The following is a 20,417-nucleotide window of genomic DNA, read 5'->3' on the forward strand; positions in this document are numbered from 1 at the left end:
ATACTTTTCCTGAATAAATTAACTTTGCAAATTTACTCAATTGATTTATATATTTCAGATGCTGATTAACATGTATCATATGACATCTTTTTGGTCTATTTAATTTTAGAGTCTCAAGCCAATTAGTATAATTTCTGTATTAACTTCCCCATTTTCATTTTCCCATCCCAATCAACTCCCTTCCCTAATCACCCCACACGAACAGAGATGCCTATTTAATATCTTCTGCTATGCGTCCATGCAGGAAATAGAGAAGAAATAAGTATAATTTTTTGTACTTGTAATTTAAAAAGTTTTTATCTGTGGTAAAATACACATAAAGTAAAATTTACCATCTTAACCACCTTAAAGTGTACAGTTCAGTGATATTAAGTATATTCACCGTTGGATAATCATACTCCAGACTTTGTCATTTTGCAAAAATGAAAGTGGACTTACTCAACAGCTCCTCATGCCCCCTCTCCCCAGCCTCTGACAGCCACCATTTTATTTCCTGTTCCTATGAATTTGACTACCTGAGGGACCTCATATTCATATACGAGGAATCATACAGTATTTTTCTCTTTTGTCTGCCTTATTTCACTCAGCATAATATCTTCAAGGTTCATCTATGTTGTGGCATGTGCTGGAATTTCTTTTTTTTTTTTTTTAAAGATTTTCCTTATTTATTTGACAGAGACAGGCACAGTGAGAGAGGGAAAACAAGCAGGGGGAGTGGGAGAGGGAGAAGCAGGCTTTCCGCCGAGCAGGGAGCCCAATGTAGGGCTTGATCCCAGGATTCTGGGATCACAACCCGAGCTGAAGGCCGATGCTTAATGACTGAGCCACCCAGGAGCCCCAGAATTTCCCTTTTAAGTCTGAATAATATTCTAATGTATGTATTATATAATTATACACTTATTATATATAATGTAATTTATAATGAGGTACAGTTATATTGATAATTACATAATATAATTTACAGATTATATATTATATATTTTCCTTATCCATTCATTTGTTGATGGGCACGTGGGTTGTTTCTTTTGGTTATGGCAAATAATATTGCTATGTGTGTGATCTGTTGTCATTTCTTTTGCACATATACTCAGAAGTGGGAATGCTGGATCATTTGGTAGTTTTATTTCTAATATTTTGAGGAACCACTATACTGTTTCCATAGCAGCTATACTATCTTAAATTCCCAACAGTGCACAAAGGTTTCAAATTCTCTACATCCTTGCCAACACTATTTTATTTTTTTTTTGATAGTAACTATTCTAATGGGTGTGAGATATTAGAAGTAAATTATTAAAGTGACTTCTTAGCTAATAAGAAAAAGATAGTGAACTCCTCTAGGATTTTGACGGTTTCCTTGTTCACATTTAGGTCTTTCATCCATTTTGAATTTATCTTTTTCTATGGTGTAAGAAAGTGGTCCAGCTTCATTCTTTTGCATGGAGCTGTCCATTTTTTCCAACATTGTTTGTTGAAGAGACTGTCTTTTTTTCCCATTAGATAGTCTATCCTGCTCTTAAATTTTCCATATAGCTGTGGGCCCATTTCTGGTTTCCTCATCCTGTTCCAGTGATCTATTGTGTCTGTTTTGGTGCCAGTACCATACTGTCTTCATCACGACAGCTTTGTAATATAACTTGAAGTCCGGAATTGCGACACCTTCAGCTTTGCTTTTCTTTTTCAAGATGCCTTTGGCTATTTAGGGCCTTCCGTGGTTCCATATAAATTTTAGGATTGTTCATTCTAGCTCTGTGAAAAATGCTGGTGGTATTTTGATAGGGATTGCATTAAATGGGTATATTACTTTGGGAAGTATAGACATTTTAACAATATCTGTTCTTCCCATCCATGAGCATGGAATTGGAATGGTTTTCCATTCCTGTGTCATCTTCAATTTCTTTCATAAGGGCTATAGAGTTTCCAGAGTATAGATCTTTTACCTCTTTGATTAGGTTTATTCCTAGGTATCTTAAGGGTTTGGGTGCAATTGTAAATAGAATTGATGCACCCTCTTTGGCATTGGCCATAGGAACCTCTTACTAGACACGAATCTAGAGGCAAGGGAAACAAAAGCAAAAATGAACTACTGGGACTTCATCAAGATAAAGAGCCTCTGCAGAGCAAAGGAAACTAAAATGCAACCTTTTAATGGAAATAGATATTTGCAAATGACATATCTGATAAAGGATTATTATCTAAAATCTATAAAGGATGTATCAAACTCAACACCCCAAAGAACAAATTATCCAGTTAAGAAATAGGCAGAAAAGATGAATTTTTCCAAAGAAGACATCCAGATGGCCAACAGACACAGGAAAAGATGCTCAACATCACTCATCATCAGGGAAATGCAAATCAAAACTACAATGTGATATCACCTTACACCTGTCAGAATGGCTAAAATTAACACAGGAAACAACAAACATTGACCAGAATGCAGAGAAAGGGGAGACCTCCTACCCTGTTGGTGGGAATGCAAACTGGTGCAGCCACTCTGGAAAACGGTATAGAGGTTCCTCAAAAATTAAAAATAGAACTACCCCACAACTCAGCAATTGCATAACTAGGTATTTACCCAAAGGGCACAAAAATACTGATTTGAAAGGATATATGCAGCCCGATGTTTACAGCAGCATTATCAACAAGAGACACACTGTGGGAAGGGCCCAAATGTCCATCGATGAATGGATAAAGATGGTGGAGGGGACACACACACACACACACACACACACACACACACACACACGGGAACATTACTTGGCCATCACAAAGAACAAAATCCTGCTATTTGCAATGACATGGAAGAAGCTAGATATATTATGCTAAGAGAAATAAGTCAGTCAGAGAAACACAAATACCGTATGATTTCACTTGTATGTGGAATCTAAGAAACAAAACAGGTGAACATGGTGGGGGAGAGACATGCGAACCATAAAGCAGACCCTGAATTATACAGAACAAGCTATGGGGTGTGGAAGGGAGGTGGTGGGTGGGTGGGGCTACATGAGGGATGGGCATTAAGGAGGCACTTGTTGTGATAAGCACTGGGTGTTGTATGTAAGGGATAAAACACTAAATTCTACACCTGAAACCAATACTATACTATACGTTAACTAAATGGAACTCAAATAAAAACTTGAAACAAACAAAAAGACCCACACATGCTTAATTTTAGAAACTGCTATGGTGGTAGAGAGGAAAGAAATGGATTCAAAGAAGTACTGTCAATTGATTTTCAACAAAAGCAAAAGGCATAAGGTTTTCAACAAATGTTCCTCAAAAATGAAAAAAAAAAAAGATGCTTACATGTAAAAATATACCAAACCAAAACGAAACCCTCAACTTGTACCTCATATTATCCAAAATTTGACTCGAAATAGATCATGGATATAAATATATGTAAAATAAGTGCAAAAACATAAAGCTTCCAGAAGAAAATACAGGACTTAATCTTTGTAACTTGCGTTATGCACAGTTTTTAGATAACACACGAAAAGTACAAACCATAAGGAAAACCGTCAATAAACTGAACTTCATGAATACCGTAGTCCCCTCTTACGCACAAGACACATGTTCCCAGAACCCTAGCGGATGCCCGAAACCACTGTATTGCCATACCTACCTACCTACATTTCAGTTTAATTTATAAATTGGGCACAGTAAGAGATTAACATCCACTAATAATAAAATTGAACAATTATAACAATATACTGTAATAAAAGTCACGTGAATGTGGTTTCTCTCTATTTCAAAAAACCTCATTGTACCGTACTCCCCCTTCTCTCTTTGAGATGCTGTGAGATGATAAAATGTACATGGATGAGCGACATGGGCTTCACAAAGCTGTGCTAGGCTACGAAGGACCTTCCGATGAGGCATCAGAAGGAGGGTCATCTGCTGACATCACGGCGGGCCGCGGTTGACCGGAACGGTGGAAAGCAAAACTACGGATATGGGGGCAGGAGCTACTGCATTAGAATGTTTTCTCTGGGACACCTAGGGGGCTCAATCAAGATTAAGCCTCTGCCTTTGGCTCAGGTCACGATCGCAGGGTCCTGGGATTGAATCCCACGTAGGGCTCTCTGCTCAGCAGGGAGCCTGCTTCCCCCTGGCCCCCCCCGCCTGCCGCTCCGCCTACTTGTGCTCTCTCTCTGTCAAATAAATAAATACAATCTTTAAAAAAAAAAAAAAAGTTTTTTCTGTGAAAGACAGTGTTAAGAGGGAAAAAAAGCCAAGTCACAACATGAAGGAAAATATTTGAAAATCATCTATCTGATAAAGGCCTTGTATCAAAAACATACTAAAAACTCCTAGAACTCAGTAACCCAATGAGAAAAGGGGCAAACTATTTCAAAAGACACTTCATCAAAGAAAATACACAGATGGCAAACAAGCACTGACAATCAACATTGGTAGTGATCAAATACAAATTGAAACCACTAACTACCACTAAACTTCCATCAGAATGACCTAGAAAACCCGACAATCCTAAGTGCTTCTGAGGGTGCAGAGCGACCAGAAATTCACAGCTGGCAGAAATGCCAGACGTACAGGCTCTGGCAAAGAGCTTCACAGCTGCCTCCACAGGTTAAATACACACATACTGCATTGTCCAGGCATCTCATTTCCAGGAATTTACCCAAGATCAATGAAACCTCGCAGCCACACAGAAACCTATATGTGAATGTTAACAGCAGCTCTATTTACTTAATTGCCAAGAGGGTAAACAACCTAGATGCCCTATGTCCTTGTGGTGCTGATTTGCATTTCCCTAACAATGATGTTGAACATCTTTTCATGTGATTACTGGCCATTTTTGTATCTTCTTTGGAAAAATGGATATTCAGATCCTTTGCCTGTTTTTAAATTGGGTTTTTTGCCTTGATATGGCTAAGTTCAAGGGTTCTTTATATATTCTAGATGGAAGTCCCTTATCAGATAGATCTGCAGAATATTTTTTTTTCATTTTTGTAGGTTTTCCTTTCATCCTCTTGATGGTGTCATTTGAGGCACAAAAGTTTTTAATTTTGATGAAGTCCAATTTATTTTTTTCTTTTATTGCCTGTGGTTTTGGTGTCATATCCAAAAAACTATTGCCTAATCGAAGGTCACAAAGATTTGTTCGTGTGTGTTCTTCTACAGGTGTTATAGTTTAAGCTACCATATTTAGGTCTAAGATAACTTATGTTTTAGATCAATAAAACTGGATTTATGCGAATGCAGGGGCTAGCATGCACACATCCATTTCCTCCTTCTGCCTGCTGAAAAAGCCCACAAGCCAAGAGTGCACAGAAGCACTGAGTATACACAGTGTGTGGATCTTGGTTTCTAAACACCCTTCTCCAATGAAAGAAACCAAAGCTGCTTAAAGAAAACAATGATTTCAGGATCGAGGCAGGCAAACCACCAGAGAAGCCTGGAGCACACTGCAGTACTAGAAAGTAAAGTGATGTTCCTGAAAGGATGGGGCACCCCGAAAGGACGCAGACGCCTGCTGGAAGGAGCTCATGATGGCCGACGCTCGAGCAATCTGACTATTCTCAGTTGTAAACCACAGAGTACAAGAGATCCACACTGGCAAAAATAAATTGAATAAAAAATAATTGGGAGTGAAGGGACAGATACCCCTTAAAGAAGAATTCCAATTAAACGCAGAAGGAACGAGGGAAAGAGTATTACCGCTAAAACTCCACAGATCCTGTTGTAGGCAAGATCCACTAATGAATGTCAAAATTAGTGGGCAAATGCCTGAGGAGAAACAGGCTATTTGCATAATCTGAAGTATCTCTCTGGAGATGTGTATTAATTAAAAAGGAGAAAACAGTAGGTCTGTAGTGGAGAAATATGGAGACACCACCTCACTCAATGGGTCCAGTTTACACCATCCGCCATAATGCACCCTGACATGCTGCATGTCTACTCTGGGAGATGCTTAGAGAACCTTAGCCAAATCATGAGTAAACGTGAGACTAGTGGAAAACAAAGAACATTCTGCAGAAGAACTGATCCCTATTCATTAGAAGAATCAGGGTTGTAAGAGGCTGAAAGACTGAAGAGACACAAGAACTAGAGCGTACGTCAGCCCCGGAGCTGAGCTCTGGAAAAAGAAAAACGACAGGAAGGGGACCTGGTGAGATGTGAATGAAAGATGTGGCTCAGCGGATGGTCTTGCACGGACACTAGTGTCTTCCGTTTCGGTAATCCTGCCACGGTTACATCTGACACTCAAATTCGGGGAAGTGGGGCAAAGGATATTTGGGAACTCTGCCCTGTTTTCACAACTTTTCTGTAAGCTCCAAATTATTTCAAAATAAAAACTCAAAACAAGGAAAACCTGTTAGCGCTAACTTTGCTCAAAAAACCAGAAATAAATATATTTGCGAATGATTGATAATGTACATTTTACATCTTCTGAGCTAGATTTCAATACCAATTAAATAGTATTCCTAAGCTTCCCCTATAATTTGAAGAAGCTGTTCCATTCTTCTTCCATAAAGGGTTTCGACAGAAACAATGACGGCTGTGCGCTATCAGCAGTAAGACCTGCCAGCGCCTGCCTTGTTTCTCTCATATGAAATTGCATGTTAGTCGGGGTCAAGATATAAATGTGAGGGTGTGTAAATTCTTAAAATATATAAACGATATTGAATTAAACAGGTGATAAAAGGTCTCTATATAAGTAAAAGCCACATCAATTACCTGATAAAATCGTACTGTATCCCCTATAACTTTCCACAATCAATTTTTCCCCCTTAAAATTTTGATAAATGAAGTTGTCAGGGGGGGATAAGATCACAATTTTGTTTTCTTTTTTTTTTTCCTCTTTAACTATTTTAACTTTCAGAATTCTGCTCATGAATGTTGTAAATCTTTGCCTAGATAAGAACACAATTTTGCCTGCTGATGAGGTTAGCATTGTCCTGTGCCTACATAACCTTGTGGCGGCAAGGAAAGAAGCCCAGGAGGAAGTTTTACTGTGGCTCTGAATTACACAGGCTAATTACACTTGGCCAGCCCTCCCAAGAAAGCAGAGCATGGAGTTCTTTTCTGGGAAAAAAAAAAAAAATTAAACCTCACTTTAAAACTTCTAAGATCATGTAGCTAGGGGATGAGCCTGAGTGCTCTGAGGGCCCGAGATCCATCAGAAATGATTAACTGAGTGGATTTACATGAATTTCAGATTACCTTCAGTCAACTGTAGGAGGTGTTTACTAACAAAAGCTGTATTTTAATTGTGGACCCTGATTTTATTTTGAATGTTGTGACTACCATGCAGGACTCTATAGAATGTTGAAATATGCAACAGAAAGGGCGTTACCTCAGCGTCATACTCATTTACAAAAACAGTTTTAAAAATGTAACGTATACTAAATAACAAAGAATAGAAATAATTCGAATAAATGAAGTGATGTTTCCACTCTGAGAAAAAGCTATATAAAGACCTTGTCTAGCCCTAACTTTAGCTCCACGCTCAGAACATCATGCTGATATACGGATACCTACTAACACATATATGGTTAAAAGGTTCATTACTCTTTGTAGCAACTTCAAATAAATGCAAAGAAATCATTTCAGTCATTTTCTTCTAACTTCCTACTACTAAAGGGCAATAACAAAGCCTGCTATCTTTTTTTTTTAAAGAGAATCTCAGTATCAATAATAATTTTCAAAGCTTTTCCATATGCATTATTTAATCCGATAGTCAAAAGAAAGGCTAACCAGGGTCACACACCTTGCGTCAGAGAACACAGACACAGAATGGCTGAGTGACTCGCTTAACGTCACATGTCTTGACAGCCACGGAGTCAGGACACTACAACCGAGTTCATCTGACTGACCCCCGTGCCATCTGCCAGGCCCTGTACATCCGTGAAAACATTTACCGTGGTGGCTCATTTTATTTAGTATATGTTACTTCCTAGCTCATGTTTTCAGATTATCTGAAGTCTTAAAACTCCAAAACGTTAAGGCTTCACGATAATAATTTCATGAACCCACAGAGACGGATTCCGTTTCCAGCTCCCGTGCTCGCAGGAGGAGGCAGGGGGAGGACTCCCGGAAGGCCAGCACGCCCGATGGCAGCGGGGCCGCGGGAAGCAGGCGGCAGAAGCGCGGACCAGACCGAAGGAAAGAAGCACGTCTGGTCTTAACCCTGCTCCACGGGGATAAGCAGGGGTATATTCTTGGACATACCAAAGAAGAGCCAGAACATTCCTTCCTAAGCAGATCGAATTAAAAACATTTTAAAATGTATACTTAGGAGGTTTAGCAAACAAACATATTTCAGTATATTATTCAATAAAAGAGAAACAGGGATGAGCGGAGAGGATCTGTTTATCATCTGGCAAATGAGCGGATCCTGGAGAGCAGGTGGATTACCGAGAAAAGCTGGCTGATGAGAACACCCCTGCTTTAGCACTCCTCGCCGCACCCCCCAGCCCAGCTATACAGTACGTGGGGTAGTTCGCTCTAAACTCAGGAAATCCAACAGGACTGAGAGTGAGAGGAGAGCCGAGAGAAAAGCCAGCTACTCGAACCCGCTACGCCAGGATGGACACGGAGCACAGCGCCAGAAGGTGCCAGAACACAGAGAGGAGGTAGACGGGAACAAAGACGGTTAGCGGCAGTTACGAAAAACAGTAAATTAACCCATGGGTGATGTCTGAGGGTAAAGAATCAAACTGTTGAACTGTTAATTATTTTAGGAAGTCTTTTGTCAGTGGTGGAATACCAGGAGCCTGGAAAACAAGGAACCCAGTCTGAAGGTTATAAAGAGAGAGGGGAGAGGCTGAAAATTATAGAGCTGCTAGTCTAACATCTATATTAGGAAATAAATTTGAGATGATACTTATGGATGAGCTTAATGATACATTTGGAGAAGTACAATTTAATAGGAGTGAGTCAGCATGGATTTACCAAAGGCAATCATGTCAGAAAAAATTTCGTTCCTTTTTAGGTTGAAGTAATAATTGGTTTATGTAAGGAGAACCAATGAGACACTGTCAGGATTTTCTGAGATTTTTGGACCTCTTCATAAAATGAATTATTGTACAAAATGTCATGACATGTGTCAGAGCACCAACTAACAAAAGGGGCTGAAAGTAATGGGGTTAAAAATAGAAGGCCCCACAATCTGGGGAAAACTACATCCTACAAGGCTCTGTGGATCAGAACACTAATGTTTTTAATTAATGATGAAGAAAATCTTTTCTATGAGGAAATTTGAATATTCCGCTAAATGAGAGGGAATGGTTAAGACACAAAAGGCTACAGCTGTTGTATCTTAACCGTGACAGGTGAAGCACGGGGCTCCAGGGCAGAACCCGGAATCCAGGCCGCCCGAACATGCAGCAGCGCGCGCACGGAGAATCAAGGAAGCCGTTAAGTGTCCTTAGAGTTTAAATGGTATGGACTGGTTAGCACTGCAAAGAGGAAGGACGTGAAGTTTGGGAAGAACCGAACTTTCACATTCTTACTCTTACACTTAGGTAGGAGGAAAATGCTATGGGATACAATTAAATAATACATGTTTTCAGAATTAAAAAACCGATTATCTTAAGGAACAATACGAATATCCCAGTTTGTGGAGAGACTACAGTAGATATGTGGGCTATCACACTGCACAGGACAGGTGACCTAATGTACATTTTTAAATGATTAAGTCTTAATATATAAGAACTGATGAAAATCACATCAATTTATATAATTTTTTTTAAAAACCCTGTAACAGTAGAAAACGAAGGAATGAGAGAAAATACCATGTCATCACTTAACACTTAATTTCTCTTGAATAGAGACCATCACTTGATCTCACCTTTAAACAAACGCAGGCACATTTCCGACACTTAAAGTCCCAGCTTCTCAGGGGAAAGGTGAAGGAACTAAGGCGACATCATGGTCATGGTGCAGAGTATGGCCAGGCCGCCCCGTCCTGCGGGCTCGCATCTGGCAGCAGCAAGCACTACCTCAGAGGCAAGCACGGTCTCCAAGGTGCCGGCCTGGCATTCACGAGAGAGAACCATCTCTTGTTTCCTTCTTTGTCACAATCCCGAGAGCCGCACGTGCTTCCCTGCACCTTCTTCGTGGCCCCCTTGACCTTCATCCTCCCTTCCTCCAGGGGCTGTCCCTGACCAGCCCCCACGTCCCACAGAAGGTCACGTGCACTGCAAACACGGAGCGTCTTTCATCCCCTTTCCGGGCGCAGTGAACAAACACCAACCAAGCTGATGTTTCAGTAACGGGGATGGCAGACAAGCAGTTGGTGATATAAAGGTCAAATAAAGATCATTTGTGGGGTGAAATGGGTTTCACTAAAGAGAAAAAAATTATAATGTACAATGACAGAATTCTGGCAACTTTTAATTTGATGTCGGTTTTGTGGGGATTAATATGATTGTAAAGTGTCATCGCAGTGGATCTAGAATGGACCTAAATGAATCTCTCTAGAAATACAGGAAGCAAATAAATTATGTTTTAAAAAAAACATGTATCTAGAAAAGCTTTAGTGCATCTAACTCTACGAGCGTGAGATTTCCCTACAGCTTTTTTTCGCGGCCACAGGGCACTCAGTGACCACACAGCCTTCCGTGCATTCTGCTGGATGGAGATTTGGGTAGTTTCTGCCTTGGATCATGATGAAGGTATTAATGATGATATAAAGTACAAGTACAAAAGTAAAAGACTATTTCATGTAAAATATTAAAACTGTCACAGCAGATCAAAAAACCAAATGCAGCTCTATATGCAGTTTGTAAAGAAGCTGATGTAGCTACACCATTATGAGACACAGAGCGACGGCAAGAAGCACTACGACAGACAAAAAGGCACATTTCGTGATTATAAGGAATATATACATTTTCTTTATGATAGTGGAAGATGTGTATGAAATAATATTAAAGTTCTGAGTAGTCAGGGATGGATCTCTGAAATACGTAAAGCCAAAAGTAAGAGAATTAAAAAAAGAGAGAACGCAGACAAATCCGCAATCATAGCGGGTGGCATAGCATGGCACCCCTCTTCGCAGCTGACAGAGGTAGCATGAAACCATGTAAGAATGCAGGGAATCGAACAGCACAGTGAAAAACTCGGTGTTAAGCAATGTGTAGGGAGCACAGAATACACACCAAACAGCACCATTATTTATGCTCCTTTCTAGAATGTCTCAAACATTTACCAAAACTAACCAAATGCTGGGCACAAAGAAAGCATAAACAAATTTCAAAGGATTGAAAATATTCAGTATTATGCTCTATAAGCATAGTAGATGGAAGCTAGAAATCGATTTATATTACTCTTTCAATAGTTAGCAAGAAGAGAACTAGAAAAATCCCCAAATGCCTGGAAATGAACGAATACATTTTTAAATAATCAACTTTTATTTTAAAAATCACCACTTTTATCTGTTTTTCGAACACAGCTATAACCAAAATTAGAGCTCACATAGAGCCTTTAATTCTCTGGAGTATGAAATGAGAAACGATACCAAAATCATTTGTTCAGTTGCTGAAAGTCACTGAGAGGTGAGACCACGAAACACCCACAGAAGCGCCGGAGACACTGGATGCGCAGTACGGGTGCATGTAACTGCGCACACACCACATCACCTGGTACAGAGGGTGACACACTGTGCTAACAGCCCTTACTGTCCCCACTGGGCAGAGGGGTAAACAACAGGCCCGGAGTCACTCGATAAGGGAATGGGGCTGAGGTTCAGATCTAGCCTCTCCTGAAGGCCACGCCTACATGCCCCCAGGAGCACAGAACGTCCCTAACTCTGCATATGAGGACACGCAGAGGGCTGCGACCTTATGGCATGGCGCACCAGGGCGTGACCCGGCCTCCAGGGAACTCTGGCTAAGTCACACCACCTCCAGGACTTCAGGAACGTGTTCGAGTCCCCCACTCGGGGAAGCGCACCATCACAGCAAAGCCTCTTTCCCCAGAGTTGTCTTCCTTACTTGAGCATATAAATTTCCAAATACTACCTCAACTAAAATTGAAAATACCCCAAATGGCACTTCCCATGGCCATTGTTTAATGTGTCCCTCCTACTGGTCTTTCGGATGTTTGATACACGTGGTAGAACCATGTGAGGACCAGAGTGAGTTTGTTCATCTGTTTTTGGGTAGATTTAAAACTCAACCCTTTATTACAAGAACAGCACAATGTGCTTCCCCGAATGCCGGGTTACGAGACGCTCAGCACACGGACAGTGTAGACAGAGAACCCGGCGGATGGTACCCTTCCAGGCCAGAAACCACTCTTGCACAAAACCCTCATGCCGCCGCGGGACCCGTCCCGGTACCGCCCGCCCAGCATGGGTTCAGCAGGTGCGGTGCCTCATTCCACCACCAGACGGTGCAGAATGAGGCGCCGCAGCAGCTCAGTTCAGTGTCTTACTTCAGACCGAGGAAAGCTCCTTTCCCACAGCCCTGCAGGTACTGCAGACGATGAACAATCACAAGGTTTGAAATTCCGTCAGTCTAAAAAACTTGACCTTTTTAAAGTTTTCTCTTAACCGAGCCAAGTGTATCAAAGCAAAAATACTACCAGAGAGCGTGAGTGCCAGGCCCAGGGGGGCACCGATGACAGACCTCCCACGGCCTCCACATGGGTGTGGTCTGGAGGGACGCTCGCTACGGTGGCTTCCGCGGAAAATAGTTTCAAACAGAATCCAAATACAAACCGAAAACCAGGACCATATGCAGGTGAGCTTCACACACATACACAAAGAAACTAGACTAAGTTTTCCTGCAACTTGTCTCATACTAATAATATCTCAAAACACCTCTCCAGGGAACATTGGCACAGCTGGGGCAGCGACGGCGCGGGCCACGCAGGCTGTGCGGAGCCACAGACGGAATGTGCGTCCATGCCCTGCAATTAGTTTCCTCCTCCTCCGGCCGGTGCTCATCGGAAAGTTGTAAGGACTTTTTAGGGAAACGACCCATTTGCAATGTCCAGCTGGTGCAATGGAGAGACAGAAGTCACTGCCACTGCACCCTGAGAAGGAGGCGCAGCGGGGCTCTCCTGAAAACCGGTACTTTCCTGACACCCGGCGTCAATTTAGGTCATTTTGCTTGGTGGCTACTGAAGCGCCTCCCTCCACAGGCAGTATTTCTGGCCTCGGTTTGGTCGTGACTCAACTTAAGGAAGAACCCATAGGAACTGATGGTCCGAAGACACTGCAGTTGGACTTTATCTGTTCTTGTGCTAAAGCTATAAACGGCCCAGTTCAAAACATTTCGGTAACAACCTCACCAACATGCAAGGAATACCAACCTGTGTTTTTGTTTTTCAAAAACAGCCCTGGACACAACACAGATGACAACAACAGACATTCTACCACTGCTTAAAAAGCCAGTCATATGCGCATGCACAGAAATCTGAAAGAACACATCAGCAAAAAACAAGTAATAACCTTAAACTGCCAAATGTACTAACAACGAATAAGTAAGAATATTTTTCTAACTCAAATCATTCATTAAGTTCCATTTCTTTTAATGTAAATGTTATCTTAGCAAACTCTACTTACACATTTGGCAAATGGGGAGGGTTTCCCATGACTTTCAAACACTATGGTCACACGTCCAGCATCAGCACCATGACCCACCAGCCCTTCTGCATTGCTCCTTCTAGGCAGGCGTAAAAGGTACTGGGCTTGGCCATAAGCTTTTTCACTCCTCACAATGACCCTGAAAACAGATGCTGCCACAGAGACTTACAGAGGAGGAACCCGAGGCGTGACGAGGCTGGCCTGCTGGAGGTCACAGGCCCAGTATGGAAAGGAGAGTTTTCGCGTGGCTCTAACTGATCCCATTTGCCTAAAACATTCCCTGTATCAGCTGGCATTATTGAAGGACAGTCCTGCTTGGCCTACGTTCTGGAACTCTCTGTAAATCTCGTTCAGGGTAAGCGCTTCCTCCAACACGTCCTCACACTTGTCACGCATCCCCCTGCTGCTCTGCACAGCAGGAACTCCACACTTGAGGAAGGCTGCTTGTTCCTTAAACAGCACGCTGGGCTACACACAGGGATGGATGTGCTGAGCCCTCCCGGGGCCGCGTCTCCAGGCTTCCAGACATGAGGTCTGGCCACTGACCCAGTGTCATGAGACCAAGCGGCCAGCCTGTGCCCTCAGCCCTGTGCCCCTCACACTGTGGACAAGTCCCTCCTAATCTCTGGGACACGAGTGATGTGCACACACTGGTGCAGATGGTGACATGCTATGCTAACAAGCCCTTACTGTCCCCACCAGGCAGAGGGGTACACAATAGGCCCGGAGTCACTCAATAAGGGAATGGGGCTGACGTTCACTGCTCAACTCATGCCCCGGGGCCTGTGGTCTCCCTCTCCGGGAACTCACCCCAGGACAGTGTGCACGGGGATAGGGCATAACGCTGTACATCACCAACCTTTTTTGAAAAAAACTTAAAAACTGTTACCAATTAGTCAAAACGTGGAGTTCAAACAACTGCTATCGTTTTAGTCAACCAACTGTTGACTATTCACTGTGACTAACTTTACTGTCCTGGGAGGATTATTTTGTCGTATGTGTTCTTGACGACACAGGACAGAAAAGACCCGTTTTCACAGCTGGGTGGGATGAGCCCGGAATGCGCTTTTCCAGGTCTTGAAGCAGATGATACTCTCACATGCTCTACTGTGTGAAAATAAATGACAGTAATGGACAAACGGTATCCTCACACTTGGGATGAATGACACTACGTTCACAGTGCGGGCCCTTACCAGCATGCAAGTAAGCCAGGTCCGGGTTCTCGATGTCGGGGTGCTGCTCCTTCAGGTGGTTCCGGAACTCCACAGGCACGTTCGTTCCGTAGTCACACTTAGGGCAGTTGTACATCTTCACTCCTTCATGTTTGCCAGTGTGTAAAATGTGCTTTCGGATGTTTTCAGCACAGTTTGACCTACCAAGAAAGAAAGAAAAGTAACCCCAGTTAAGGTCGAATCAGCACCATGAGACTGCGGACGAGGATACGAGCTAACACGTATGGAGGCCTTCCTGTGGGCCAGGCCCCAGTCGAGGGCTGTCCTGGTGCAGTAATTTCCACGCGTGTAACATGGTCATCCCATGACGCTGGTAGTGTCTGTGAACTCTGGTGCTAATTTTTAGATTGGTCTTTAACCTTCGTGATCCAGTTCTATGTGGAACCTGAAGCACAAAATCCCGGGTTCTACGATGATACTATCAGATTATTCTGGTGCCACTTGAGGGCACTGAAGGAGTTTCCTTAACCCCAAGAACACACCTTCCACCAGGGAGGAGTGGTACAAAGAAAAGCACTGGGGCCTCACTGAATTTAGAGCACTGAGGAAACAAAGCAGCTGTGGCTTTTAAGTTCTGTCACGTGAGCTCTAAAACACTGTGAAGACAGAAAAGCAGCAGTGGGTCGGGCGCCCGGGAGCTCGCCACGCCGGTGTCGGTTTCTAAGCGCGAGGGGCTGAAAGATACAATGGAGGCCCCATCCTCCGCATGCCAGCTAGTCCTGAAAGTAGGGAGAGGGTCCTCTCCGACTGTTCTCCTACCAGTTCAGAAGGGCAGGGCCTGAAGTGCCCGGATGCCAGGGACCAGGCCTGAGCTCCGGGAAGCGCACTTTTCCACCTGCTGCTTCTTCCCTCTGCGAGTCTGGGCATCAGACGCTGCACAGCAAGACCCTTTCTGGACACAAACACAGCTGCTTTCTTTGTCTCTGTTAGAACAGTACTAAAAAGGGCACTGCAGATACTAGCAGCTTGGCCGGGGAAAGGGGACAGGGTGGCCACTTAACTAGAAACAAAAAATCAGGCTGGCCTCAAATTTCCCACAGAGCAAAATAAAATGCCAGAAGAAAAAATCAAGCAACAGGATCCTCAGCATCTCTGGAGGGTACCGCCGAGCACAAAATTCCTGCAGGAATTGTCTGAAGTGAAGCTTCCATGACCAATAAGGTAGGAAAACGGTAGTTAGCAAACCCATCTCACATGTCACCAGACCATGAAAGGTCCTACGCAGAAGCTTCGCGAGGCTCTGCGCCCCAACACTCAGGTGGGATTACACTTGTGTGTAACACTCCGCACAGCTGACTTCGCCGGAGGTGCTCTAAGAACACTGGTGAGGAAAGCGAGAATGGTTACAGCCCAACAACCGCATCGTGCCTATCACTATCACACACAGGTAAGGGCAACATCAGAAATCCAGAGAGCCGGTACACACGTCGTCCCTTCACGCACGAGGAGAGGAGAACGGAGGAGTATCAGGAGAGCAAGGTGGAGCTCATGACAGCGGATCTAGCAACAGCACTCACCGATGCGGAGGGACAGGGACGACCTCTCCTAGAGACACCCGGATGAAGCGGAAATGCAAATACTGTCCTCGTGAACGGGCGTCCGCATTACAGAAACAGTCTTATAACTGGATCCAAGCCAGCCCCTTGGAGAAGCTTGGGCTGAATCCCATCCATCCCCAGACAGAGCCTGTCCTGAAAAGCACGGGCCCAACTATGTACAGAGTTAGAAAGATTAAACCAGAAAAATCCCTCTAGAGCTGGACCAGAAAGCACAGCAAGACGGGCATGTGACTACACCACAACGCCCCTTCCATTTTCCAAATATACTTTGATTATATATTATTTCCACTAAAAATTTCATAACAACAAACACCTTTAGAAATAAGAAGAACCAGAACACCGGAGATTTTTTTCAGCTTCTATAAGCTTTGCCTTTGGCTAGGGTTCTGTCAAGCTTTATACTCAGTTTCTCTTAGAACTTAGACTAAATATACCTTACGTTTGTGAGAATATGCATATACGGCTTATCTCTTTCTTGCCACTACTGAATTACCAGACTTGCTTTTTCTATAAATCCCTATTGTTAATCATCACTGTACTAAGTAAAAACTGAATAAGCACCTCTCGTGTCCTCTGTGCTGGCCACTGGCCTGCACCTCTGAGGCCATCACACAACTCCTAGAGGCAGAGACAGTGAGATTCTACAGAGAAGGGGGGAGCACCAGGAGACGAGCTGACCATCAATGGTTAAGACCTCCATCCTTACATGTAAGCGTATCAACGATACTAGGCACAGTCGAGGGAAAGGGGGAGGTTGTAGAGTCTCTTGATTGTATAAATATCCTTGGAACAATAGCATCACGTTGACAAAGTACCTGGAGAACATCTGGGAGTGGATGAAACACATGTCCACTTCTGTGACAATTAAAAGGAAGAGGACCATGTTTTGAATTCCCCCACTAGCTGAGTGAGCTGCTCCCGATCAGTCCCGTAATTCTGGAGATCTCCCATTGGTGTTCCATGACACCCCTTCAACTCACCCGTGTGTAGAGACACTGGGGAGTGAAGTGAGAACTAACAGCCCCCACTGTGTTCAATCGGCGCTGTTATTAGGACTGTCCACTCTCTGGTACCACTGACGTTATTTCCTCATGGAAAAAGCGAGGCATCAAAAATGATCAAAGACAAGTCAGTGGAACCACAGGAGGGGGAGACGAACCGTGAGCGACTGTGGACTCTGAGACACAAACTGAGGGTTTGGGAGGGGGGAGGGGAGTTGGGGGAGCCAGGTGGTGGGTATTGAGGAGGGCACGGATTGCATGGAGCACTGGGTGTGGGGCATAAACAATGAATTCTGGAACACTGAAAAAAAAATAAATTAAATAAAATTAAAAGAAAAAAAATCATCAAAGACAATCCTGATCAAGTGAGGAAATCAGAATTACCAAACCCACCACCTTCAATCTGTAACACATACTGAAACACAAGACAATATAAAGCAACGGATCCTCATCTCCAGGGATGGTCTTGAAGAGGTGACATCAAAACAGAGTATTTTGTTTTTGGAAAGGGTGTGTCTTGGACAAAAATAAACCAACATCTCTTAGTACCTAAATAGCATGTGGGAGCGAACAATCAGGAGGCTAACGGTGAAGCAAGCGAAGGCGGGGGAGAATTTAAAAAGGTGAGAGGCTTCTTTTTATTCAAAAATAGAGACTAAAACAAGAAAGAAGCGCTGTGTTCGCTGATATTTTACAAGGTATTAAGGGCCACTTCATACACACAGGTCTACACACATGCACACACACATTTTTTCTATACTATATATACTGCCCATATATTTTATGTATAATACAAGTATGTATATCTATATTTTAATAATTTTGTCTTTCACACGAAAAGATAAGATTAAATTAAATCAAATACGTGCTAATTAAATACATTAGGATTAAATACAGGCTAACAAGAATGTAAAATAGCCAATGCCCGTCTGCAATAGGAAAGATACATACACTTCACGGACGGCCGCGTCCCTGCATGCAATCAAAATCCGTTCCTCTGCCTTTAACGTCGCGCCACAGAAAACTTTTTAAAATACTGGAACAAATATCTTCTCCCATTCCGTGGGAACAAAAATGAGCCTTGCGCATCTACAAAATCAAACTATTCCAATCGAAGGCTAAGAAGTGAAAGCCAGGACATACTGTGCCCCCGCGCTTCACAGCAGAACACCTGAAGGAGGCAGAGGCAAACGCTCCTCCCTGCATTCGAGAACATCTCGTCACATGCCACAAAACTCGAGGAACAATAAATAGATTGGACACCTTCTGGTAAGTAATTCTGAACGCTATTTAGCCCGAAAATGCTCATCCTTCTGACAAACAGAACTTGCGAGTAGGGATGGACACGGCAAATCAAAGTTGTGCTAAGCAAGGCTGGTGGTACAGGAGAAGGCGGGGGGCTCTAAGATGTCGCTTCAAACAGCGTCATGGCTAAATCTCCAGGCATAACAGCAGTTAAGCCAGCCGGGCACAGTCATTACGACTGCTTGTCTGAACAATGTCTTCACTTTGACACTGATTTTTAATGTAAAGAGCTTATTTGTGTCCCATATTCAGAGACTGGAAGACTTGATATTACGATGGCGATACTCTCCAAACTGATGTCCGGATTTAATGCACTCCCTGTAGGGGCGCCTGAGTGGCTCAGTCATGAAGCCTCTGCCTTCAGTTCAGGTCGTGATCCCAGGGTCCTGGGACTGAGCCCCGCGTCGGGCTCTCTGCTCAACAGGGAGCCTGCTCCTCCCTCTCCCACTCTCCCTGCTTGTGTTCCCTCTCTCGCTGTCTCTGTCGGATAAATAAACGAATAAAATAATTTTAAAAACCACACTCCTGTCAAAGGCTCAGTGGGATGTTTCACAGAAATTGAAACGCTGCTCTGAAAGTTCATATGGAAATGCGTAGGGCCTGCCAGAGCCAATACCGTCTCAGAAAAGAACTTCGTTGGAGAACTCACACGTTCTGAGCTCAGAAGTTACTCCAGAGCCACAGGAATCAAGACCCTGTGGCAGAAGAAAAAGGACAGCTGCTCAGGACTCGGCACGGGAAGCTGGAGCAGTGTGGTTCCTCCGAAGTTAGAGGCCCGAGCACCGGCCGCAGGCTCCCCGCGAGGATTAGGGACACAGCCCTTGCTGGGACCACAACATGCACGCCCAGTGTGAATGGAAAGTTACGGGAAACTCAGAATTAGATTTGGGGATGTGATGTGTTGACAGTCTTGAGGCAGCTTATGAGAGATACATAGAGTAAGGTACTAGGCATTACCTAATACACAAGTGGGGCAATAGCCAAAGGACCAAAATGGGAACTCATTTTAAGGCTTCTTAAAATGTATGTAATAAAGGAATTACTTTATTCAGTCAAAGGCAATGTGTTTCAAAATAATGACCAGAACATCAGAAGTGCTTCTAGAGCTCCGCAAAATTATTTATTAGCACTACTTACTAACTCACTATTACACAAAAGGCATTAAATTAAATTTATATTTATTCTAAGGAAAAGGAAGCTCAAAAATTATGAATTTTTCCCTCTTTTGATATATGTTATTTTGGTTATTAAAACAAAAAGCACCCGTGAAGTTGTTGAACAAACACCCATCTGCGTATTTCAAACAAAAAGACTAACGACGGACAGACACAGTGAGAGTCTGCCTTCTGCCACTGTCCGGCTCTGCCCAGATAACCCCCACTCCCGCTGGCAGGTACAAGTTATAACTTCTCGTCAATCTTTGGGAGAATTAAAAATGACTTTTTCAAACCATAGATATATTGTACATTCTTATCTCCACCCTCCTGGTACATAATCTTGCTGGCCTAACATGAGGCAGCATCTTGCTTCCCTTACCTAACAATGCGGCAAGGGGGATCTTTCCACATCAGCATGTGAGAGCCTCCTGCTGCCGCTTTCCACCCTTCTTTCGACTCCCTCCCCCTCTTCTCTGCCTTCTTTTTCTCCTTGCTGAGCAGCCACTCAGTGTTCCACTGTATGGGCACAGTGTATTATATTCAAGCGATCCTCTACTGATGGGCATGGAGGTTGTTTCCAATCACTCGCTAGTGTAAACAAGGTTGCAGTG

At 43.3% G+C, this 20,417-nt stretch overlaps 1 protein-coding gene across 1 annotated transcript in view; it reads right to left on the reverse strand.

Annotated features, from left to right (window-relative positions):
* Positions 1-20,417, reverse strand: part of ZNF407 (zinc finger protein 407) — a 436,284-nt gene that overhangs the window by 121,356 nt on the left and 294,511 nt on the right. The window contains exon 8 of the mRNA XM_080821149.1: positions 14,746-14,924. Coding sequence (XP_080677275.1) covers positions 14,746-14,924 — 179 coding nt within the window. The remainder of the gene's footprint in view (positions 1-14,745; positions 14,925-20,417) is intronic.

The sequence above is a fragment of the Martes martes genome, assembly GCF_963455335.1.
Source record: "Martes martes genome assembly, chromosome: 13".
Taxonomy (NCBI): Eukaryota; Metazoa; Chordata; class Mammalia; order Carnivora; family Mustelidae; genus Martes; species Martes martes.